At 52.8% G+C, this 25,585-nt stretch overlaps 1 protein-coding gene across 4 annotated transcripts in view; it reads right to left on the bottom strand.

Moving 5' to 3' along the window:
* LOC136107602 (protocadherin alpha-C2-like) overlaps window positions 1-25,585 on the bottom strand; it is a 167,822-nt gene that overhangs the window by 107,377 nt on the left and 34,860 nt on the right. The window contains exon 1 of one of the 4 annotated variants that reach the window (XM_071814862.1): window positions 22,936-25,440. The exons of 1 other annotated variant lie outside the window; for it this stretch is intronic. In XM_071814862.1, the coding sequence (XP_071670963.1) occupies window positions 22,936-25,398 (2,463 nt within the window). In that variant the 5' untranslated portion in view covers window positions 25,399-25,440. Of the gene's footprint in view, window positions 1-4,580; window positions 7,063-14,221; window positions 16,881-22,935; window positions 25,441-25,585 lie in introns of those variants that run through there. 2 more of the 4 variants (XM_071814859.1, XM_071814863.1) reach the window with 2 other exon arrangements.

Here is a 25,585-nt window from a genome sequence, read left to right as displayed (position 1 = left end):
CCTCCTCGTTTCCTTCTTTTTCCTCCTTCTTTTTTTCCTTTTTTCTCTCCCTTACCACTTTTCCCTATACAATGAAAGCATCACTGCATGCTAGTAAACTAATTTGTCTTTTCTTTCTTTATGTTCTTTATCTCTATTGTTTGGTTTATACTTGTTTGCCTTTACTTTTATCGTTCCCTCCTTCCTTGTCTTCGCTGTTACCTTACTCCTTCTCTTCTTACCACTTTCCTGCCCTTCCCTTCTCTTCTTCTTCCCTTTACCAGTATGTTTCCTACATGATTTTATCACACCCGACATCGAACACAGAGACGTCCTCAGGCAAGAGGTCCTTCCTCTTCCTCACGACTTTTCATCAAGCCTTACACACTGTCCCTCGGTACCGAGCATGTCAACGTCCTCAACTCCATTAACTCCACTAACCATGCAGAGGTAACATCAGTGCATGCTGCTAATCTCCTTTGTCATCCCTTCATTTCTCCTTCCTTTCTCCCATTCTTCCTTTTTTCTGCCATAGATTCTTTCCTTTTCTGCTTCCTTTCCCATTCTTTCCTTCTTCCTTTTCATCTCTTTCTTTCTCTTTTGACCTCTTTTTTCCTCTCTTCATTTTCTCTCCCTTCTTTCCTCTTTCCTCCTTCTATTCTTTCTCTTCCGTTTTCTTTCTAGGTCCAGCCTGCCACATCCATGACAACTCTTTGCTTCTGCTCCTGTTATTGTCTCTTCCTTTATTTTTCGCGTTGACTAAAATATTTTCCACATGGGCCATGCGGTATGGCAATGGCAAGAACTCTCATTCCCCTTCCATGCCTCCAGAAAGGACCAACCTTCCTGCTTTCGTCCAGTCTATGCAAGATACAGACTGTGCCTTCACATCAGCCCCCTTCTGCTCTGGAAGAAGACCACACTCTTCTGCCTCCAGTCCACTCAAGGACCCAGCGCGTAACAGAGGAAGGCAATCATGTGGTAAAGAAACAGTTCTGCTACATCGGAACAGAATGCACCACCCTCACAAACACAAGACCAAGTCCCAGATACTTGGACACCAATACAAAGTGGCTCCAATTAGTCCAAACAATGCAGGGGAGTCTCTCATTTATGAACTCCAACTTATCACAAGCCAGCACAACAATCCTGCACTAAGGCTTTAAACACACAGGGCAACCGCAGCTCTCAAGCTCTCTTCCTGTACCTCAATGAAGAGCTGTTCTTCTGGCCTTGTTTTCCACTTGGATGCTGAAATCAAGCTCTTGCTTTCCCTTTCAGGCAGGCATGAAATGCAGGAACAACACACCAAGAACCTCAATATCTAGTAGCAGTAGCCCCCATGGAATACCTCTCCTTCATCAGCATCACCTACCTGTCACACAGCCAAACAAACACCACCCAGGTAACACCAGGACATTTTCACTGAGAACATCCCCTCGACACCCAGCACATGCACTCTGCAAACTCGCTGGGGTCCCTTCTCTATATGTGCTTGCTGCCATCAGCTCATGCTGGGGAATTGGTTTTCTACGGAACCTCAACGGAAAAATTCACTCATTCTGCAAAAGCCTCAAAATTACTGGACAGTGTGCAGTGCCCCCTTTTGCACTTCTATCACAAGGGAAGCAGAAGGGAGACCTGAAAGCTAAGGATATTCTCTCAACATCAACCTCAATTCAGGAGAGTGGAAAAGCCACCCCCACACTGATGCCAGTTGGTCCAAAACTCTGCAACCAGACAGTTGTGAAAATTCTGACATCTGCTTCTCACCCACTGTTACAAACACAATGCCAATGTGAGACAAGAAAAACCATAATGGTGGGAGATTTTGCTGAGAGAAGAAAACTAAAAGAATCCATTCCATGCATATAGAAATACAAGCTTTGGAAAAATCTTCAATATGGAGAACACTTCTTCCTTTGCCTAGCAAGGGAGATGAGAAGAGACGTGACCAAGGAGGGCTTTAGAGAAGTCAAAGCGATCCACATTTCAAAAACCTTCTGTTTGATCAATAGAATACCATGTTCAGGAGACAATCATTAAAGAAGCCAATGGCAGGTGTCCTCACATGACACAAGAATACTATGGAAGACAAAAGGGTGCGAGAATTTGCAGAACTTCTGGAGGTCCTGAGTGGTGCATGGGAAAGTAGCGCTGTGTGCTGGGAATCTTCTCAAGGTCTTCTACTGGCATCCCCTATCCTACACCATAGAAAATATTTCAATCTAAGCAGACATTATCCAGTGCTGCTGCAGCGACACAGACTGTGTTCTACCCAGCATCTCCATTTCCCGCAGGCAACACTCTTACCCGCTCACTGTCACTCTCCCAGTGACACATGCCCAGGTCCTGATTTGTGCCACTCAGAACATCACTGTCACAATACCCAGACCTTGCTCTACCACGAGAACATGCTCCAACCCTAATCCCCACTCTGAGCATGACCTAGGCCTCTGGACATTCTCACCTTCACTCATGATCAGCACAGAGAACATACAGATGGATGTAAAGATATTCACTGTCTGGCAGACTCTTACCAGATGCCTGAGTTTCACCCTGAGAATACTTTGTGTCTTCTCAGCAATCTCAGACGGAAACACCATAGCACTGCATGTTAGAGTTCTTCTTACAGATGTTGTGAGTAGAGTTGTGACAGCTCAAATCCCAATCTGCACAGATTTCATTATTTAAAAAGAACACTCCAAATGTCAAGGCGCCAGTGCTTCCACAGTATCAACTGGGTGGGAAAATTTATACCACACAGAACCAGAGCTGGGCTGCTCTGCACGGCTTGGCAGGTACATGCACATATCAGAATAAACCATGTTTAACAGGACACAGTATTTCTACTGAGGACAACTGTACAAGTGCATAAGTAGGCGTAGTCAGGAGCACAAAGATCACACCCACCTCCTCATATGCCCTTGAAAATCCTGCCTGAGGAGGAAAAAGAAACCATCATGGCAAGATAAGTGGCTGTGGAATCTCCTGTACATGCCCAACATTGTGCAAGGACAGCAGACTGAACTACTACCCTCCCACAATGTCTTTCTCCAAACTAGATGGAAAAGGTCCATTAGATGCTATTCAGCAGTCTGCATCTCACCCTTCTTAACAACACATTGGCTATGGCAGGCAGGCAGCAGCACAAGGGACTGCCTCTGGTGGGAGATATTCTTAACTTCAAAGAAAATTGGGAGCATTTCAATAGCACATACTATCTCATGATTAGGAGAGCTTCCAACACCAGATCCATAGAGTCTGGGAGTGTATCTTGGGCAAGAAGATCTTGTGCCAAACCTGCCTCGTGCTTTCCTCTAGGTATCCTCCGTTCACCGCTCTGAAACTTGTGTTCTTAAGACAAGCAGATTATCTTGTATTCTTTGCATCATATGAGATGGCCTATGGTCTTCCTGAGGATTTTCAGTTACTTTAAACAAGTCTTCCCACTGCTCAAGGTCACCATTCACATCAGGACCTGACCAGGCCCTACTCAGTGCCTCTGCCACATTCACCTCTGTGACATGCCACACTTCAATTTCCCATCTCATTCTGGTTTTTTAGAGCCTTCCCATCAATGACAGCTTCATAAAAAACATACAGACATTATCATATACACTGTGTTGGCAGATGCTCTGGAGCTGACCCTTCATACTGGGAAATGCCTTTACCTCAGGCAGAACTGTTTTAGACCTGGGACCGATACTCTTTCTAAAGGTGATATTGTGACAGCTCTAAGGGCAATGAGCTTTGAATTCATAATGTGAGATGTTGATGATCACACCAATAAAACAAATAATATCTACTGTGTGGGAGAATCTGGTTGATTTGTTTCTTTGTTGCCAAAATGAGAAATCCCATTGATTTATTAGAGTACCACTGCTCTGCAAATATTCAAAAAGCATCAAAAAAGGACAGCATCCATCACAACGACTGTCCAGCCAGGAACACAAAGCTCACAAGTGGAGCAGGAAAGAGGGGCAGAAAAACAAAAAAGAAGGAAAAGGAAAGGCCTGTTCTAACTCCCACCTTGGGTTCCATTTCTCTACCTGAGTATTTTTTGCTTCTACATATGTAAATAACATAGTGGCAAAAAGAAACCAATAAAGGTGCCTATTGCCTGTCTTGTCACCAAGACTAATAAAACTGGAAATAGTGCCTGGGGAACTGTGACCACCGTAGCCTGTGTGACACAGGAAGCTCGGGTGTAAATGCAACGCACCAGCAAGCAAGAGCGTCTAGACAGCTCTCGGCGTGGCATCTCACCGAATTCCACAGCGATGTTATTCGACAGCAGAACAACTCCCACCCAGAATAGCAATGTGTAGCCAAGAAATACAACTACTCCTGGCTGAGGCAACACCTTTCTTTAGCTGCCCACACAGCAAGAGCCGAGGGGCTCCGCCAAGGAAGCCAATGCTGATGCAAAGATCCCGCTAACATCCCTAAGCACCTGCCAAGCATCCACTACCCGCAGGCCACGGGGGCTCAGCCGGGCTCCCATCACCGCTTGCCCAGGGAGCGGTACAGAAGGGACACCGGCTACAGAAGGGACACGGAGGAAAAGAGTGAGAGGAAAGACAGTGGGCGACACTGACCGTGTTCAAGAGAGCGGGCGGCTCCGGCTGCGTCTCTTTCGCCGCGGGGTCGGGTGGCGGCGGGAAGTTGGGGCTGAAAACCATCAGGTCGCTCTTGCCCGCGCCATCCGTCACGCACAGGCTCCGGCTCTGGTGCTGCGAGTACGACCAGCTCCCCACTTCGCTGGCGCACACCAGCGTCGCCGGCCCGGGCCCCGACAGCACGCCCGCCCGCGGCGCCCACCGCGACGCCCCGTACAGCACCACCGCCAGCAGGAACAGGCTCGACACCGCGCAGATGGCCACCACCAGCCACACGTTCGTCGTCGCCGCCGCTCCTGCTGCGGACGCGCCGCCCTCCGCGCCCACCCCCGCTTTCGACGACGACGAGCCCGCGGCCGCCAGCGCCGCCTCGGCGCCCTCCACCAGCGACACGCTCAGCGTGGCCGTGGCCGAGCGCGCCGGCTCCCCGTGGTCCCGCACCACGATCACCAGCCTCTGCCGCGGGCCGTCCGCCTCCTCCAGCGCCCGCGCCGTGCTCACCTCGCCGCTGTACAGCCCCACGCGGAACGGGCCCTTCCCCCGCGGCTCCCACAGCTCGTAGCGCAGCCACGCGTTGTAGCCCGAGTCCGCGTCCACCGCGCGAATCTTCGCCACCACCTGCCCCGCCGGCGCCCCCCAAGTCGCCCACGCCCACAGCGCCCCCGATTCTGGCCCCGACGCCGTCTCGCCCACCAGCCCAGGCCCCGGCCCGCCGCCGCCAGACGGCAGCAGCACCGGTGCGTTGTCGTTCTCGTCCACCACGAACAGCTGCACCGTGGCGTTGCCGCACAGCGGCGGCTCCCCCGCGTCCACCGCCCGCACCTCGAACTGCAGCACCTGCACCTCCTCGTAGTCCAACGGCTGCAGCGCCCACAAACGCCCGCTCTCCGCGTCCACCGACACGTAGCTCGACGCCGGACGCCACCCCCCGCCCGCCGACGCGACACCGCCCACGCCGCCCTCCCACACCGAGTACCGCACGCGCCCGTTGCCCGCCTCGTCCGGGTCCCGCGCCCACAGACGCGCCAGCTCCGCGCCCGCCGCGTTGTTCTCCCGCGCCAGCACCGTGTACACGGCCTGCGCGAACGCCGGCGCGTTGTCGTTCACGTCCGACACCGGCACACGCACCTCGCGACGGGCGCGCAGCGACGGTGACCCGCCGTCCTCCGCCCGCACCTCCACCTCGTACTCCGACACCCGCTCCCGGTCCAGCGCCTCCCGCAGCACCAGCGAGTACGACCCCGCGAACGTCGACACCAGCCCGAACGGCGCCGCCGGCCACACCGCGCAGTGCACACGACCGTTCGCCCCCGAGTCCCGGTCCGACACGCTCAGCAGCGCCACCACCGTCCCCACCGCCGCGTCCTCTGGCACCGGCACCGACAGCGACGTCACCCACACCTCGGGCGCGTTGTCGTTCACATCCAGCACCTCCACCAACACCTTGCAGTGACCCGACAAAGGAGGCGTCCCCTTATCTGTTGCTTTAATTTGTACGTCATAGAAAGCAACTGTCTCAAAATCCAGAGTGCCCATCAGTGTGATCTCCCCGCTTTTGGCATCAACGTTGAATATATCTGAAGCAGAAGAAGGAACAACCGTATCCATTTCATAAGTAATTTCTCGATTTAGTCCCTCGTCTAGATCCACTGCGTTCACGTGGGTAACCAGTTTCCCCTTTAAGGTGTCTTCGGGTAAATGCACGTTGTACACGGTCTGGTTGAACTGAGGCGCGTTATCGTTTGCGTCCAGCACCGAGATCACCAGCTCCATCGTACCCGTCAGAGACGGCCGGCCCCCGTCACTCGCCGTCAGCACCAACTGGTGCACAGGCAGCATCTCGCGGTCCAGCGCTTTCGTGAGCACCAGAAACAGGGATTTACTGCGCGAATTACTGTTTTCTTCCTCTACTCTGAAATGCTCCGTGGGGCTGAGTGCATAGGAGAGCTGCGCATTAGCTCCGATATCTGCATCCGACGCGCCCTCCAGAGGGAACCGAGATCCCGGCAGCGACGATTCCGCGATGCTGAGATTTTTCCGGGCGGTGGGGAAGAGCGGGGCGTTGTCGTTGATGTCGGTGACCTCCAGCTCCACATGGAACACGCGCAGCGGCCGCTCCACCAGCACCTCCAGGCGCAGGGCGCACGGCGCGCTCTTCCCGCACAGCTCCTCCCGGTCCAGCCGCGAGCTCACCACCAGCGCCCCGCTCGCCCCGCTCACCTCCACGCTCGCCCGCCGGCCCTGCGACACCAGCCGCAGCCGCCGCGCCTCCGCCTCGCCCGCCTCCAGGCCCAGGTCCTGCGCCAGGCGGCCCACCACCGTCCCGGCCTTGGCTTCCTCCGGCACCGAGTACCGCACCTGCCCGCCGCCCAGCGCCCAGGCCGCCTGCAGCACCAGCACCCGCACCACGGGTCCCCACCACACGCACATCGCTGCTGCTGCCGCCGACACCGCCCGCCCGGGCCCCGCACGGCTCCCCGCCGCCGCCCGAACCCACCGGCTCTCCTGCTCGCCCCGCGCCGCCCCCCCGCGCTCACAGCCGGGCTCTCCGCCGCACCGGGGCGGAGCCGCCGAGCCGCTCCGCCGCCGTTTCTGAGCCTGCAGCGACACCGTGTGCTGCTCCGCCGCCGCACACGCTCCCACCGTTGCCTCCGCGCTGCTCTGCTCCTCTCTCGGGTCTCCATTTCCTTCTCCTCTTTCTTTTTCTTCTTTCTTCCTTTTATCCTTCCTTTCTTTCTTCCTTGCTTGGTCACTCGTTTTTTAAAGAGATACCTTTATTTCCCTCTTCCTTTTTTTCTTTTTCATAAACTATTCTTTTCCCTTTCCTACCTTTTCATCTTCTTTTTCTACTTTGTTTTTCTTCTCTCTCTGCTTTCTTCTCTTTCCTCCTTTTGTTTTTTGTGGTTTTTTTTTTTTTTTCTTTCTTCCTTCTTATCCTTTTCTGGCTGCCGATCCCATTTCCATACTCCCCGTTCACTTCTTCTATTATTCTCTCGTCTATAAGCCCCTCGTATGTTGCCAGTCACCTCCCACACCGCGGCGAAAGCATAAAATACAGTGCTAACTACGGGACATCAGCCCTAATTACGGCACATCAGCGCCTTAGCGCGGTCCTCTAACCAAGACGGAGGCTTTCAGAGGAATTCAATTCAGCAAGTGGAGACTCAGCAACTGGCGATAACATAGCTGCACTCTGGTAGGCTCCTTTATGATTTCTTCCTTTCTTTCTCCTCATTGTCATCTTCCTTCCTTTCTTCCTTTGTCTTATGTCGTCCGTCCTTGGTTTTTTTCCTCCTGTTTCCTCCTTCTTTCTCTCCCTCCCCACCTTTGTCTTTACAGTGATAGCATCGCTGCATGCTGCTAAACTCCATTAACCTCAGAGAGACAAGGTCAGTGCATGCTGGTAATCTCCTCTATTATCCCTTCCTTCCTCCGTTCCTCGCTCTTTCCTTCCTCAGATTCCTTCCTTTAGAGCTTCCCTTCCCATTCTTTCCTTCTTCCTCTTCCTCTCTTCCCTCCTCTTTCGATCTCTCTTCCTTTTCTCTTTCTTCCCTTCTGTTCTTTCTCTTCCATATTATTTCGTGGTCTGGCAGGTCATATCTCTGGCTCCTGTTCTTTTCTGCTTCCATCCATGTTTCTTCTTTTTCGCATTTACCAAAAGATTTTCCACACGACTACACCACACTTACCATAAAGCATGGAAATACCCTTTGGCAAAAGCTCTCCTCCTTCTCTTACGCTTTCCATACCTCCGGACGGGGAAAAAGTTCCCTGCCTTCCTCCAGTCTATGCCACACAGACAGACCCCCCCTTCACCTCCCCTTCCCTTCTCTTCTGGAAGAAGACCGCACTCTTCTGCCTCCTGTCCACTCCACAATCCAAAAAAAAACAGAGCAAGGCAGTCGTCTGGCAAAGAACAGCTCTGCCACATCAAAAGACAATCCACCCCCACTCTGAAACACAAGCCCAAGCCTGGACAAATAATAAAAACAGGCTCCAACGGGTCCAAGCAATGCAGGGGAATCTCTCATTCTGGAACTCAAAGCCATCAGACCTCGGCACAACAATCCTCCACGAAGGCTAAAAAAGCATAGGGCAACCACAGCTCCCAAGCATTCTTCCTGTACCTCGATGCAGAGCTATTCTTCTGGCCTCATTTTCCACCTGCACAATGAATGTCAAGCTCTTGCTTTCCCTTTCAGGCAGGCATGCACTGCATGAACAACACAGCAAGAACCTCACTATCCAGGAGCAGTAGGCCCCACAGCATACCTCTCCTTCATCAGCATGAGCCACCTGTCACACAGCCAAACAAGTACCACCAGGGTTACACCACGACATTTTCTCTGAGAACATCCCCTCAACATCGAACACATTCACTTCACAAACACATTGGGGTCCCTCCACCATCCGTGCTTGCTGCCACCAGCTCATGCTGCACCTGGAAGCAGCAGAAGAGGAATGAGAGCAGCCAGTGGAGCTTTGCTGCTTCAAACCTACAAGCATCACAATCCAGGCAACATTCTGTCGAACAACAGGAAGATATCATGACTGAACAGGAACAAAAGTACATCTGTCTCTCAAACACACCTTCTTTAAGTATTCTTGACTTACCTGTAGCTTCACAGGTTGTCTCTTCAGAATAAGAATCATTTTTAGGGCAGGAAAATTGCTTCTAAGGGACATTTACCCTTAACATTTCTGAGTAACATCAACAAAAAAAAAATCACTCATGTTCTGCAAAAGCCTCTGACTCACTGGACAATGCACAGTGTTCCCTTACGCACTTCTTATTGCATGGGAAGCAGAAGGGAGACCTGAACACAAAGGACATTCTCTCAAAGTCAGTCTCAGCTCAGGAGAGTGGAGAAGCCACCTCCCACACTGATGGCAATTGGTCCAAAACTTTGCAAGCACACAGCTGGGAAAATTCTAACATATGCATCTCATCCACTGTTACAAACACAATACCACTAAGAAAGAGGAAAAGCCAACAGGGTGGGAGATTTTGCTGAAAGAAGAAAACTTCTTCAACTGCCTAAGAAGGGAGGTGAGCAGCAAGATGACCGAAGGGGCTTTAGAGAAGTCAAAGTGATCCACATTTCAAAAACCTTCTGTTTCTCCAACAGTATACCACATTCAGGAGCAAATTATTAAAGGAGCCTCTGGCAGATGTCTTCACATCACATGGAATTACCACAGAGGACAAAAGGGTGCAAGGATGCACAGAACTTCTAGAGGTCAGATGTGCAGAGATTCTGGAGTTCCTGAGATGATCCCAAGCAAGCAGCACTGCACCAGGCCCCTTCTCAAGGTTCTCTACTGGCATCCTGTATCTTGCGCCCTGGGAAATAGGGTCCCCAGCTAAGCAGACATTGTCCAGTCCTCACCTAATGACACAGACTGTGTTCTACCCAGCATCTCCATTTCCCTCAGGCAACACTCTTCCCCACTCACTGTCACTCTCCCAGTGACACATGCCCAGACCCTGCTGGGTGCCACTCAGAGCATCACTGCCACAATACCCAGACCTTGCTCCACCACAAGAACATGCTCCAACCCCAGTCCTCACTCTGAGCATGACCTAGGCCTCGGACATCCTCACCTTCCCTTGTGATCAGCACAAAGAACATACGGATGGATGCAAAGGTATTCACTATCTCGCAGACTCTTCCCAGATGCCTGAGCTTCACCCTGAATACTTTGTGTCTTCTCACACCACAGAGCTGCAAATTAGAGTTCTTCTTAAAGATTGTGTTCTGACAGCTGTGACTCCAGTATGCACAGATTTAATTCTTTTTTTAAAAACCCACACAAAATGTCAACATGTAAGTGCAATCACGATATCAACTTGATGTGAGGTGGTTAAAACCATGTAACTTATGTCTAATTGTACCATAGAAAACCAGAGCTGAGCTGCTTTGCAGGTTTGCCGCATATATGCACATATCGGAGTGAGTCATGTGCAATATGAAAGAAGAAAAAATGCCATCTGTACTGAGGCCAACTGTACAAGTGCACAAGTAGGGAAAAGTCAGGAGCACAAATATAACACCTGCCTCCTCATGTGCCCTTAAAAATCCTGCCTGAGCAGGAAGAAGGCACCACCATGGCAAGATCAATGGCTGTGAAAGCTCCTGTAGATGTCCAGCACTGCGCAAGGACAACAGATTGAAGCACCACCCTCCCACAACGCCTCTACCAAAACAAGATGGAAAAGGTCCCTCAGACAGTATTCAGCAGTCTGCATCTCACCCCTCTTACCAACACATGGCCTATGTCAGGCCGTCAGTGGCACAAGGAACCATCTCTGGTGGGAGATATTAATAACTTCAAAAGACATTGTGGGTGTTTCAATACCAGACACTATCTTAACAACAGGAAGGACTCCAACTCCAGACCCATGCAGCCTGGAAAAGGATCGTGCAAAACAACACTCCATGTTCATCCTGCCTCATGTTCTCCTCTAGGCATCCTCGATTCTTCACTCTGGACATGTGTTCTCAAAACAAGCACATCATGTCCCATTCTTGTCTTCCTATAACATGGATCATAGTCTTTCCCAAGGATTTCCATCACATTTCTACCTTAGAGAACCTAAGCTGTGCTGCTGTGTGGGGTTTGGCATGGACATGTCATATGAGAATGAGTTAATACTGACAAGGCAACACATCATCTCTACCAAGGCCACCTGTGCAAGTTGTATAGGCAGGGGAAGTGTCCAAAACTCATATCCTCCTCCTTACATGTAATTACAAACCTTGCCTTTAAAAGATTAATGAACCATTATGCCCACATCCACAGCTGAAGCTCTTGTAGATGCCTACTACAGCAAAAGGACAGCAGGTTGAAGCACTGCCTTCCCACAACACCATTCCCAAAGCAGCACTGAAAATGTTCATCTGATTGAATCCACCACCGGCTTGGAAACACAAACTGGCACCCCAGGCACTTGGTCATTTGTGCAAACAGGCTCCAAAGAGTGCAAACGACACAAGGGAGCCTTTCATTCAAGGACTCTAACTTACCACAGGCCAGCAGGACCCTCCTCCAAGAAGGTTGAAAAAGCAAAGGGCAGTTCCAGCCCCCCAGCACTTTTCATATACCTCAATGAAGAGCTGTTCTCCCTGCATCACTTTCTACCTGCACACTGAATGTCAACCTCTTGTTTTTCCTTTCAGGCAGGCATACACTGACACAAAAATATGGCAAGAACCTTGATATTCAGGGGCATTAGTCCCCAAGGAACAGCTCTCCTTCATCAGTATGATTCACACATCACATAGACAAAAACCAGCCATGAAGGAAACGTCATGGCATTTTCCACAGATGCTCAACCCGTCCAATCCAAGAAAACTATCAGGGTCCCTCCTCCTTTTGTGCTTGCTGCCACACTTTTACTCTGTGCATGGAATCAGCAGGAAAGGAATGAGAGCAAGCAGTGCTGCTTTGCTGGCCCAAGCCTACAGGCCTTACAATCCAGGCAACATTACATTGATTCAACATGAAAGTAACACAACTAAACATGAACAAAAGTACATCTGTCTCTCAAACTCATCTGCTTCAGCTAGGAGTGACTTACCTGTGGCATCACTGGTTGCTCCTTCAGAAAACAAACATTGTCAGGATGGGACAATTCGTTTTAAGGGACATTTACACTTAAAGTTATCAGTGAGTTCCAGAAAAGCTGAACAAAATAAAATTACTTACGTTCTGCAAAAGCTTTGAAATCATTCTACAGTAGATCCTTCTCCCTTCTGTACTTCTATCACAGCAGAAGCAGGTGGGACACCTGAAGGCTAATGACATTCTCTCAGCATGAACCTCAGCTTGGTATAGTGGAAAAGCTACCCCTCACAGTGATGGTCAACCACACAAAACCCTGCCACATGAGAACTGCCAAATTTCTGCACTCTACATCTCATATAGTATTACCAAGACATTGCCAATATGAGAAAAGACAAACCAAAATGCTGGCAGTTTTTGGTAAGAGAGAAGACAATTAAAGGATCCCATCCCACTCTATTGAAATGTATCCAAATGCAATGCCAACACCTTGAAAATGGGGAACACTTTTTCCCCTCACCTATGAACACTAAAGGAAGAAAGATGATCAAGGAGAGCTTCAGATCAGGCTGGGAGCATACCCCACATTAGGAAAATGTTAAGCACCGGAGGAGGACACACCATCTCTACTGAAGGTACCTGTGCAAGTGCACAAGTAGGGCAAGTAAAGTGCACAGAAGTGGTACACACCTCCACATGTCTCCTTAAAATTCCCACCTGAGGATGAACAAGAATCCACCAAGGCAACATCAACAGCTGTGGAAGTTGCTATACACGCCCGCCACTGGACAAGGATGGCAGATTGGTAAGATATCCTCTCAAAATAACTTTTCCAAAACAGGAGTGAAAATGACCATCAGACAGTAATCAGCCATCTGCATTTTATGTCCCATTCTTGTCATCTTATGACATGGCCTATGCTATTCCTAAGGATTTGCAATTCCTGCAGACAAGTCTACCCACTGCTCCAAGTCACCATTCACACAGGACACGGCCAGGTCATGCTCAGTGCCACTGCTACATTCAACTCTGTGACATGCCACAGTTTCCTTTCTCAAGTCAGGCTTGCTTCAGCCTTTGCAGACCCTTCCCAGAAATGACAACACCATGAAAGCCATACAGATATTATCATATACATGGTGTTTGCCAGACGCTCCCCAGTAGATATTTCGTATTTGGGATACTCTTCATCTATTTCAGATGAAATGTTCAAGACCTAGAACCGTTACTCTTTCTAAAGGCGATATTGGAACAGCTCTAATGACGATGAGCTTTGAATTCATGATGTGAAAAAACAACTCGAATGCTAACAAGCACACCAATGTAGCAAATGATATCTACTGTGTAGGAGACTTTTGTGGGGTTGTTTTTTTTGTTGTTACTGATACGAGAAATTCCAAGTATTTATAATATTTATAATATTTGCTGATGCAAATATTCAAAGTGCGTCTAAAGAGGCCACGGCCCATCACACCACCAGTCCAGCCACAAACACAAAGCTCAGAAGGTGGGAGAGGAAGAGAGAAGGAAAAACAAAAAAGAAAAAAAAAAAGCAAATGCCAGTTTCTGTTCTGTGTTCCAATAGTCTACCCAAGCAGCTTATGCTTCTTACTACTGCAACAACACAGTGGCAAAAAGGAAACAAGAAAAGTCCATCGTGGGTGCTTAGTCACTAAGACTAACAAAACTTACTAGTGCCTGGAGGACTGTCACCAGCACAGCCTGTGCGTCTTGCATTCCTTTTGGCAAGTACCGGTGAAAATGCTACACATGAGTAAGCAAGAGCATCTCGAACGCCCAGGGCGTGGCACCTCTCAAGGCAAGCTGCACTGGTTTTATTCGACGACAGAACAACTCACACCCACAGCAAACCTCACCTGCCGACCATAACTACAGCTGGGTGCGGCAACACCCAGGGGCACAGCTCGGCTCCCATTACTGCCTGCCCAGAAAGTGGGAGAGAAAGGCCAGAGCACGGAGGATGGCAAGAGAGGGGAGAAGCAAGAAGGGGCGTCGGGGAAGGCGTGAAAGGCGAGGCAGGGAGGGCCACTGACCGTGTCCAGGAGAGCGGGCGGCTCCGGCTGCGTCTCCTTCGCCGCGGGGCCGGGAGGCGGCGGGAAGTTGGGGCTGAAAACCATCAGGTCGCTCTTGCCCGCGCCGTCCGCCACGCACACGCTCCGGCTCTGGCGCTGCGAGTACGACCAGCTCCCCACTTCGCTGGCGCACACCAGCGTCGCCGGCCCGGGCCCCGACAGCACGCCCGCCCGCGGCGCCCACCGCGACGCCCCGTACAGCACCACCGCCAGCAGGAACAGGCTCGACACCGCGCAGATGGCCACCACCAGCCACACGTTCGTCGTCGCCGCCGCTCCTGTCGCTGCCGCGCCACCTTCTGCAGGACGTAGCCCCGCCCCTAATGACGACGACGAGCCCGCGGCCGCCAGCGCCGCCTCGGCGCCCTCCACCAGCGACACGCTCAGCGTGGCCGTGGCCGAGTGCGCCGGCTCCCCGTGGTCCCGCACCACGATCACCAGCCTCTGCCGCGGGCCGTCCGCCTCCTCCAGCGCCCGCGCCGTGCTCACCTCGCCGCTGTACAGCCCCACGCGGAACGGGCCCTTCCCCCGCGGCTCCCACAGCTCGTAGCGCAGCCACGCGTTGTAGCCCGAGTCCGCGTCCACCGCGCGAATCTTCGCCACCACCTGCCCCGCCGGAGCCCCCCACGCCGCCCACGCCCACAGCGCCCCCGAGACCGGTCCCGAACCCGACGCCGCCTCGCCCGACGTCCCGGGCCCCGGCCCGCCGCCGCTAGACGCCAGCAGCACCGGCGCGTTGTCGTTCTCGTCCACCACGAACAGCTGCACCGTGGCGTTGCCGCACAGCGGCGGCTCCCCCGCGTCCACCGCCCGCACCTCGAACTGCAGCACCTGCACCTCCTCGTAGTCCAACGGCTGTAGCGCCCACAGACGCCCGCTCTCCGCGTCCACCGACACGTAGCTCGACGCCGGACGCCACCCCCCGCCCGCCGACGCCACACCGCCCACGCCGCCCTCCCACACCGAGTACCGCACGCGCCCGTTGTCCGCCTCGTCCGGGTCCCGCGCCCACAGACGCGCCAGCTCCGCGCCCGCCGCGTTGTTCTCCCGCGCCAGCACCGTGTACACGGCCTGCGCGAACGCCGGCGCGTTGTCGTTCACGTCCAACACCGGCACACGGACCTCGCGACGGGCGCGCAGCGACGGCGACCCGCCGTCCTCCGCCCGCACCTCCACCTCGTACTCCGACACCCGCTCCCGGTCCAGCGCCTCCCGCAGCACCAGCGAGTACGACCCCGCGAACGTCGACACCAGCCCGAACGGCGCCGCCGGCCACACCGCGCAGCGCACACGACCGTTCGCCCCCGAGTCCCGGTCCGACACGCTCAGCAGCGCCACCACCGTCCCCACCGCCGCGTCCTCCGGCACCGGCACCGACAGCGACGTCACCCACACCTCCGGTGCGTTGTCGTTCACGTCCAGCACTTCCACCAACACCTTGCAGTGACCCGACAGCGGAGGCATCCCCTTATCTTTTGCCTGAATTTGTAGGTCGTAGAAAGTAACTGTCTCAAAGTCCAGGGCGCCCGTGAGACTTATCTCCCCGCTTTTTTCATCGATGCTGAATATATCTGAGGCCGAGGGAGGAACAATAGTATTAATTTCGTAAATCACTTCTCCATATATTGACGAGTCCGGATCTGTGGCGCTTACCCGAGCCACTAGTTTCCCCTTTAAGGTGTTTTCGGGCAAAAGCACGTTGTATACCGTCTGGTTGAATCGGGGCGCATTGTCGTTTACATCCAGCACCGAGATCACCAGCTCCATGGTGCCCGTCAGAGGCGGCCGGCCCCCGTCACTCGCCGTCAGCACCAACCGGTGCACAGACAGCGTCTCGCGGTCCAGCGCTTTCGTGAGCACCAGAAACAGGGATTTACTGCGCGAATTACTGTTTTCTTCCTCTACTCTGAAATGTTCCGTGGGGCTGATTGCATAGGAGAGCTGCGCATTAGCTCCGATATCTGCATCCGACGCGCCCTCCAGAGGGAACCGAGATCCCGGCAGCGACGATTCCGCGATGCTGAGGTTTTTCCGGGCTGTGGGGAAGAGTGGGGCGTTGTCGTTGATGTCGGTGACCTCCAGCTCCACGTGGAACACGCGCAGCGGCCGCTCCACCAGCACCTCCAGGCGCAGGGCGCACGGCGCGCTCTTCCCGCACAGCTCCTCCCGGTCCAGCCGCGAGCTCACCACCAGCGCCCCGCTCGCCCCGCTCACCTCCACGCTCGCCCGCCGGCCCTGCGACACCAGCCGCAGCCGCCGCGCCTCCGCCTCGCCCGCCTCCAGGCCCAGGTCCTGCGCCAGGCGGCCCACCACCGTCCCGGCCTTGGCTTCCTCCGGCACTGAGTACCGCACCTGCCCGCCGACCAGCGCCCAGGCCGCCTGCAGTACCAGCACCCGCACCACGGGCCCCCACCATACGCACATCGCTGTTGCTGCTGCCGTCGCCATTCGCCCGGGCCCCGCACGGCTCCCCGCCGCCGCCCGGACGCACCGGCTCTCCTGCCCGCCCCGTGCCGCGCCGCCCCGCCGCGCTCACAGCCGGGCTCTCCGCCGCACCGGGGCGGAGCCGCCGAGCCGCTCGGCCGCCGTTTCTGAGCCTGCAGCGACACCGTGTGCTGCTCCGCCGCCGCACACCCTCCCATCATAGCCCCCGTGGTGCTCAGCTCCTGTCTCGATTCTTCCTCTATTTTTTTTTTTTTATTTTATTTTTTATATTATTTTCTTTTTAAAAATATGTTCTTTTTTTAAATTTTTTTCGTTTCTCCGGTCTTTTTTCTCTCCTTTTGCTTCCTCTTTTTTTTCTCTTCTCTTTTCCTCTTTCAATGCTTATTTGCTTTTTACTTGCAGACATTCCTCTTTTACCTCCTGCCTTGAGTTATCTTTCTTCATTTCTCTCTTCTTCTCTTTGATCTTTTTTTTCTTTTCTACTTGTCTTTCTTCTCCTCCTTTCCCTGTTCATTCATGTCCTGCGTGTACCTGTGTCACCTTTTCATTCTGTTTCCATCCTTGTCTCTTCTTTACCCCCACTCACAGCTCGTCAGTTGCCTCAGGAGCCTTGCTTCCATCCTTCCTACCTTCTCTTTTCCCTGACCTTCCCTCCCCTTCTCTTCTTCCTTCTTTGTCTCTTCCTTGTCTCCTTTACCAACCTATTTTCTATGTGACTACATCACTCCCATCATGGAGAACTGACGTGGCCTCATTCCTCTTCCTCACTGCTTCTCATCAAACCTTGCACAGCGTCTCTGATTACCAAGGATGCTGAGGTCCTCAAATCCATTCAGCATGGAGAGACAATATCAGTACCTGCTGGTAATCTCTATCATTCATTCGTTTGCACATTTGTCTGTTTGCTTATTATTTCTTTTCATCCTCACTTTTCCTCCTTTCTTCCTTACTTATATTTCCTGCATAGATCCCTTCTTTCCCACTTTCTTTCTCATTCTTTCCATCTTCCTTTGCCTTTGGTCTTCTCCTCCTTGTCTCTTTCCTCATTCTTTCTCTTCCTTTTTCTTTCCCAGTCTGGCCTTCCATATCCTTGCCTCCCATTCTCTTCTGCTTCCATCCTTGTCTCTTCTTCTTTTCCACATTTACAAAAATATTTTCCACATGACTACACTACACTTACCATGAAGCATGGAAATATCCTCTATAAGAACTCCCATTTCACTTCCTTCCACCTTCAATGCCTCCAGATGGGGAAAAGTTTCCCTGCCTTTCTCCAGTCTATGCAAGTCAAACAGACTGCCACTTCACCTCCCCTTCCTTTCCCTTCTGGATGAAGACCACACTCTTCTGCCCCCAATCCACCTGAGGACCCAGCAAATAACAGAGCAAAGCAACCATATAGCAAGGAAGAGCTCTGTTACACTAGAACAAAATCCACCACCATCAGAAACACATACCAAGCCCCAGGTACTTGGACATCTCTGAAAATGGGCTCCAGTGAGTCCAAACAATGCAAGGGCATCTTTCATTTGGGAAATCAAACCCATCACTGCCCAGCACAACTATCCTCCACAAAGGCTGAAAATGCACAGGGCAACCACAGCTGCTGAGCACTGTTCATGTGTCTTGATGGACAGTTGTTCTTCCGGCCTTATTTTCCACATAAATGCTGAAATCATGCTCTTGCTTTCTCTTTCAGGTAGGCATGCAGTGCAGGAAAAACAGACCGAGAACATGAGTATCCAGGAGCAGTAGTCCCCACGGAATACCTCTCCATCAGCATGAGCCACCTGTCACACAGCTATCAAACATCAAAAATGTAACACCACGACATTTTCATTGAGAAGATCTCCTCGACACACAACATATCCACACCACAAACACATTAGGTGCCTCCTCCATTTGTGTTTGCTGCCACCAGCTCATGCTGTGCCCGGAAGCAGCTGAAAAGGAATGAGAACAGGCAGTGGAGCTTTGTGCTCCAAATCTACAGGGATTACAACCCAGGCTACATTGTGTTAATCCAACATGAAGATACCATGACTGAACAGGAACAAAAGTACATCTGTCTCTCAAACACACTTTCTTTAGGTATCATCAACTTACCTGCAGCATCACTGGTTGCTTCTTCAGAATAAAAAACACTTTCAGGACAGCAGAATTGCTTCTAAGCAACATTTTCCCTTAACATATCCGAGGAACCTCAACAGAAAAAAAATTTCTCATGTCCTCCAAAAGCCTCAAAATTATTGGAAAGTGCACAGTGCTCCCTTATGCACTTCTTATCACATGGGAAGCAGAAGGGAGACCTGAACACAAAGGACATTCTCTCAAAGTCAACCTCAGCTCAGGAGAGTGGAACAGCCACCTCCCACACTGATGGCAATTGGCCCAAAGCTCTGCAAGCACACAGCTGGGAAAATTCTGACATATGCATCTAATCCACTGTTAACAACATATCGCCAGTGTGGGAGAAGAAAATCATAAGCGTGAGAGATTTTGCTGAAAGAAGAAAACTAAAAGAACCCATTCCACTGTATTGACAGGCAAGGTTTGCTAACATTTTCAATGAGGAGAGCACTTCTTCCCCTGCCTAGCAAAAGAGATGAGAAGAGAGATGACTGAGGAGGGCTTAAGAGAAGGCAGACAAAGTGATCCAAATTTCGAAAACCTTCTGTTTGACCAATAGTATACCATATTCAGAAGCAAATTATTAAAGGAGTCCATGGCAGATGTCTTCACATCACATGGGAACACCATGGAGGGCAAAAGGGTGCAAGGATGTCCAGAACTTCTAGAGGTCCTGAGAGGATTCCAAGAAAGTAGCTCTGCCTCAGGCCTCTTCTCAATGTTTTCTACCGGCATCCTCTATGACATGCTGTGGGAAATGACATCTGAGCTACGTGAACATTATCGAGTGTTTCCCCAATAACACAGACCATGTTCTTTCCCAGCATCTCCATTTCCCTTGAGCAACACCTTTCTCCAGTCACAGTTAATATCTCAGTGACACAAGCCCAAGCCCTACTCAGTGCCACTTGGAGAATCATTGCCACAATACCCAGACCTTGCTCCACCACAAGAACATGCCTCAGCTCTTAACCCCACTCTCAGTATGACCCTAGCCTTTGCACATCCTCACCTTACCATGTGATTAGCACAAGGAACATATGCAAGAGTATTCACTGCCTTGAAGACTCTTCCCAGATGCCTGAGCTTCAACCTAAATACTTTGTGCCTTCTCAGCAGTTTCAGATGGAAACACCACAGAGATACAGGTTAGAGTCCTTCTTAAAGATACTGTGACTAGAGCCATGACAGCTCTGAATCCAGTCTGCATGGATTTTATAATTTAAAAAACCCACACCAAATGTCAAAGCACAAGTGCATTCACGATATCAACTGGAAAATTTGTACCACAGAAAACCAGAGCTGGGCTGCTCTGCAAACTTTGCGATGTATGTGTGCAAATCGGAATGAGCCTTGTGTATTAGGACAGAGTATCTCTACTGAGGACAACTGTGCAAGTGCACAAGTAGGGGAAGTCAGGAGCACAAAGATCACACCCACCTCCTCATGTGCCTTTAAAAAATTTTGCCTGAGGAGGAAGAAGGAACCATCATGGCAAGATCAACGGCCATGGAACCCACCACCACTTGAAGAGCTGCTCTCCCTGCATCATTTTTCATCTGCGCATAGAATGTGAAGCTCTTGGTTTTCCCTTCAGGCAGGCATGCACTGCCAGAACAACACAGCAAGAACTTTATTAATCAGGGGCATTACTCTTCAAGGAATAGCTCTCCTTCATTAGCATGATCCACGCACCACTACAGTTGAACAAAATACCATCATCATGACATTTTCACTGAGAACATTCCACGGATGCTTAACACGTGCAGACCATCAGGGTCCCTTCTCCATTTGTGCTTGCTGCCACCCATTCACTCTGTGTGTAGAAGTAGCAGGAAAAGAATGAGAGTGGGTAGTGGTGTTTTACTGGCCCAAACCTACAGGCATTACCATCCAGGCAACATCGTGTCAATCCAACATGAAGGTACCATGACTAAACAGGAACAAATGCACATCTGCCTCTCAAACTCATCTGCTCTAGCTATGAGTGACTTACCTGTGGCATCATTGATTACTTCTTCAGAAAAGAATCACTGTCAGGATGGGAGAACTGGTTCTAAGGGACATTTTCCTTTAAGGTTGTCAGAGAGTTCTTGGAAAGCTGAACAAAAGAAAACGACTCACATTTTGCAAAAGCTTTGAAATCATTCTGCAGTGCACCACGCTCCCTTCTGCACTTCTGTCACAGGGGAAGCAGGTGGAACAGCTGAAGGCTAATGACATTCTCTCAACACGAACCTCAGCTCAGTATAGTGGAAATACCATTCCTCACACTCGCTAACCAGCCAAAATTCTGCCACCTGAGAGCTGCCAAAATTCTACAGTCTGCATCTCATCCAGTATTATCAACACATTACCAGTATGAGAGAAGAAAAACCAAAAAGGTGCCCATTTCTGGTAAGACAGAAGACAATTAAAGGACCCCATCCCACTGTATTGAAACACAACCAAATGCAATGCCAACACCCTGAATACTTTCCTAGGAAGACTAAGAGCAGAAAGATGACCAAAGAGTGGTTCTGAGAAGGCTGGCAGCATAACCCACATTGGGAAAGTCTTAAGCATTAGAGAAGAGCATGCCATCTTTACTGAGGCTACCTGTGCACAGGTAGGGGAAATCGAGTGTACAGAGGTCACAAACACCACAGTATATCTCCTTAAAAAATCCCACCTGAGGAGGAGCAAGAATCCATCATGACAACATCAAGAGCTGTGGAAGTTGCTATAGATGCCCACCACTGCACAAGGACAGCAGATTGGGAAGATAATATCTCACAGTACCTTTCCCATAACAGGAGTGAAAACAATTATCAGACAGCATTCAGCAGTCTGCATTTTATCTTCCACTCTTGTCATTTTATGACATGGACGTGGCCCATGGTCATCCCAAGGATTTCCAGTTGCTTTAAACAAGTTTTCCCATGGCTCAAAGTCACCATTCACATAGGACATGGACGGGCCCTACTCAGTACTATTGTCACATTCACCTCTATGTGATGCCACAGTTTCCCACCTCAGGGCCCACTCCAGATTTGCAGACCTTTCCCAACAATGACAGCACCATGAAAACCATACAGATGTTATCATATACAAGGTGTCTGGCAGACACTCTGCAACTGACACTTTGTAGTTGGGATACACTTAAGCTATCTCAGATGGAAATGGCAGCAAAGCTCTTTCTAAAAGTGATACTGGGATAGCTCTATTGGCAATGAGCTTCAAATTCATTATGTGAAAGAATAATCCAAATTATGACTACAATATAGCCAATGATATCTACTATGTAGAAGAATTGGGTTGCGTTGGTTTTTCAATAGCTGAAAAGAGAAATTCCAAGCATTTATAATAGTATGGCTGCTGATGTAAATATTCAAAGAGAGTCAAAACAAGCCAGAAACTGTCACACTTCCTGTCCAAACAGGAATACGAAGATGATTAAGGAAGAGGGAAGGAAAAACAAAAAAGAAAGAAAAAGCAAATGCCAGTTTCCAACACCTACTTTGGGTTCCAATACTCCACCCGAACATTTTATGGTCCTAACTAGTGTAAAATACAGTGGCAAAAAAAAAAAAAAAAGAAAAGAAAAGTCCCTTTTCCTTGCCTTGTCAGCAGGACTAGTGAAACTGTAAGTAGAGCCTAGGGGACAGTCACCGCCACAACCTGTGTGACATGCACTCATTCAACAAGTTCGGCTCGAAACACTACACACCACCATTCAAAAGAGCCTCGCAAAAGCCCATGTTGTGGAAACTCTCATCGCAATCTGCAGTGATTTAATTCGATGGGAGAACAACTCCCACCCAAAACAGCAAACCTCACCTGCCGACCATATCACCTGTTGGGTGCGTCAACATCTTCATTTAGTTTTCCCCCACAGAGAGAGTCGAGGTGCTCCAGCAAGGACACGAAATCAGATGCAAACATCCCGTTCACATGCTTAAACAGCCGCCAAGTACGAAGGGCCCACAGGACCCGGAAGCTCAGCAGGATTCCCACCACCACAAGCCCAGGGAGAGGAAGAGAAGGGGCGAACAAGAAGGGCGACAAGGATTAAAGGCGTCGGGGAAGGGTCGAGAAGCGAGACAGGAAGGGCCACTGACCGTGTCCAGGAGAGCAGGCGGCTCCGGCTGCGTCTCCTTCGCCGTGGGGCCAGGCGGCGGCGGGAAGTTTGGGCTGAAAACCATCAGGTCGCTCTTGCCCGCGCCGTCCGCCACGCACAGGCTCCGACTCTGGTGCTGCGAGTACGACCAGCTCCCCACTTCGCTGGCGCACACCAGCGTCGCCGGCCCGGGCCCCGACAGCACGCCCGCCCGCGGCGCCCACCGCGACGCCCCGTACAGCACCACCGCCAGCAGGAACAGGCTCGACACCACGCAGATGGCCACCACCAGCCACACATTTGTCGTCGCCGCCGCTCCTGCTGCGGCCGCGCCGCCCTCCGCGCCCACCCCCGCTTTCGACGACGACGACCCCGCAGCCGCCAGCGCCGCCTCGGCGCCCTCCACCAGCGACACGCTCAGCGTGGCCGTGGCCGAGCGCGCCGGCTCCCCGTGGTCCCGCACCACGATCACCAGCCTCTGCCGCGGGCCGTCCGCCTCCTCCAGCGCCCGCGCCGTGCTCACCTCGCCGCTGTACAGCCCCACGCGGAACGGGCCCTTCCCCCGCGGCTCCCACAGCTCGTAGCGCAGCCACGCGTTGTAGCCCGAGTCCGCATCCACCGCGCGGATTTTTGCCACCACCTGCCCCGCCGGAGCCCCCCACGCGGCCCACACCCACAGCGCCCCCAAGCCCGATCCAGGACCCGACGTCGACTCGCCCGACGCCCCGGGCCCCGGCCCACCGCCGCCGCTTCCAGCCGGTAGCAGCGCCGGCGCGTTGTCGTTCTCGTCCACCACGAACAGCTGCACCGTGGCGTTGCCGCACAGCGGCGGCTCCCCCGCGTCCACCGCCCGCACCTCGAACTGCAGCACCTGCACTTCCTCGTAGTCCAACGGCTGCAGCGCCCACAGACGCCCGCTCTCCGCGTCCACCGACACGTAGCTCGACGCCGGACGCCAGCCCCCGCCCGCCGACGCGACACCACCCACGCCGCCCTCCCACACCGAGTACCGCACGCGCCCGTTCTCCGCCTCGTCCGGGTCCCGCGCCCACAGACGCGCCAGCTCCGCGCCCGCCGCGTTGTTCTCCCGCGCCAGCACCGTGTACACGGCCTGCGCGAACGCCGGCGCGTTGTCGTTCACGTCCGACACCGGCACACGCACCCCGCGACGGGCGCGCAGCGACGGTGACCCGCCGTCCTCCGCCCGCACCTCCACCTCGTACTCCGACACCCGCTCCCGGTCCAGCGCCTCCCGCAGCACCAGCGAGTACGACCCCGCGAACGTCGACACCAGCCCGAACGGCGCCGCCGGCCACACCGCGCAGCGCACACGACCGTTCGCCCCCGAGTCCCGGTCCGACACGCTCAGCAGCGCCACCACCGTCCCCACCGCCGCGTCCTCCGGCACCGGCACCGACAGCGACGTCACCCACACCTCGGGCGCGTTGTCGTTCACGTCCAGCACCTCCACCAACACCTTGCAGTGACCCGACAGCGGAGGGGAGCCTTTGTCTGTTGCTTCTACCGTGATCTCATAAATATCTTTTACTTCATAGTCTAATTTTCCTTGAAGTCTGATTTCTCCTTTTTTTTCATCGATAGTGAACATTTCTTTCACTTCATTAGGTACACGCCTACTAAATAAATACAGAATATCACTATTGATACCTTCGTCCAGATCCGTGGCGCTGAGCGTCATTAGCAGAATACCGAGCTCTGAACCCTCTAAAACTTTCACTTTATAGACCGACTGGTTGAACTCGGGAGCGTTGTCGTTCGCATCCAGCACGGAGATCACCAGCTCCATTGTGCCCGTCAGAGACGGCCGGCCCCCATCACTCGCCGTCAGCACCAACCGATGCACAGGCAGCGTCTCGCGGTCCAGCGGTTTCGTTAAAACAAGAGCCAAAGATGCGCTCTGGTCGTTACTAACCTCATGATGAAGCCTGAAATGCTCGGTGGAGCTGAGAGTATAGGAGAGCTGTGCATTAGCTCCGATATCTGCATCCGACGCGTCCTCCAGAGGGAACCGAGATCCCGGCAGCAACGATTCCGCGATGGTAAAGGTTTCTTCCTTTACGGGGAAGAGCGGGGAGTTGTCGTTGATGTCGGTGACCTCCAGCTCCACATGAAACACGCGCAGCGGCCGCTCCACCAGCACCTCCAGGCGCAGGGCGCACGGCGCGCTCTTCCCGCACAGCTCCTCCCGGTCCAGCCGCGAGCTCACCACCAGCGCCCCGCTCGCCCCGCTCACCTCCACGCTCGCCCGCCGGCCCTGCGACACCAGCCGCAGCCGCCGCGCCTCCGCCTCGCCCGCCTCCAGGCCCAGGTCCTGCGCCAGGCGGCCCACCACCGTCCCGGCCTTGGCTTCCTCCGGCACCGAGTACCGCACCTGCCCGCCGACCAGCGCCCAGGCCGCCTGCAGCACCAGCACCCGCACCACGGGCCCCCACCACACGCACATCGCTGCTGCTGTCGCTGCCGCCAACCGCCCGGGCCCCGCACGGCTCCCCGCCGCCGCCCGGACGCCCCTGCTCTCCTGCCCGCCCCGCGCCGCCCCCCCGCGCTCACAGCCGGGCTCTCCGCCGCACCGGGGCGGAGCCGCCGAGCAGCTCGGCCGCCGTTTCTGAGCCTGCAGCGACACCGTGTGC

Source organism: Patagioenas fasciata, chromosome 14 (assembly GCF_037038585.1).
Source record: "Patagioenas fasciata isolate bPatFas1 chromosome 14, bPatFas1.hap1, whole genome shotgun sequence".
In the NCBI taxonomy this organism is placed as follows: domain Eukaryota; kingdom Metazoa; phylum Chordata; class Aves; order Columbiformes; family Columbidae; genus Patagioenas; species Patagioenas fasciata.
Note: the sequence above shows the minus strand (reverse complement) of the source record. Positions and strands in the feature narration are given on the sequence as shown.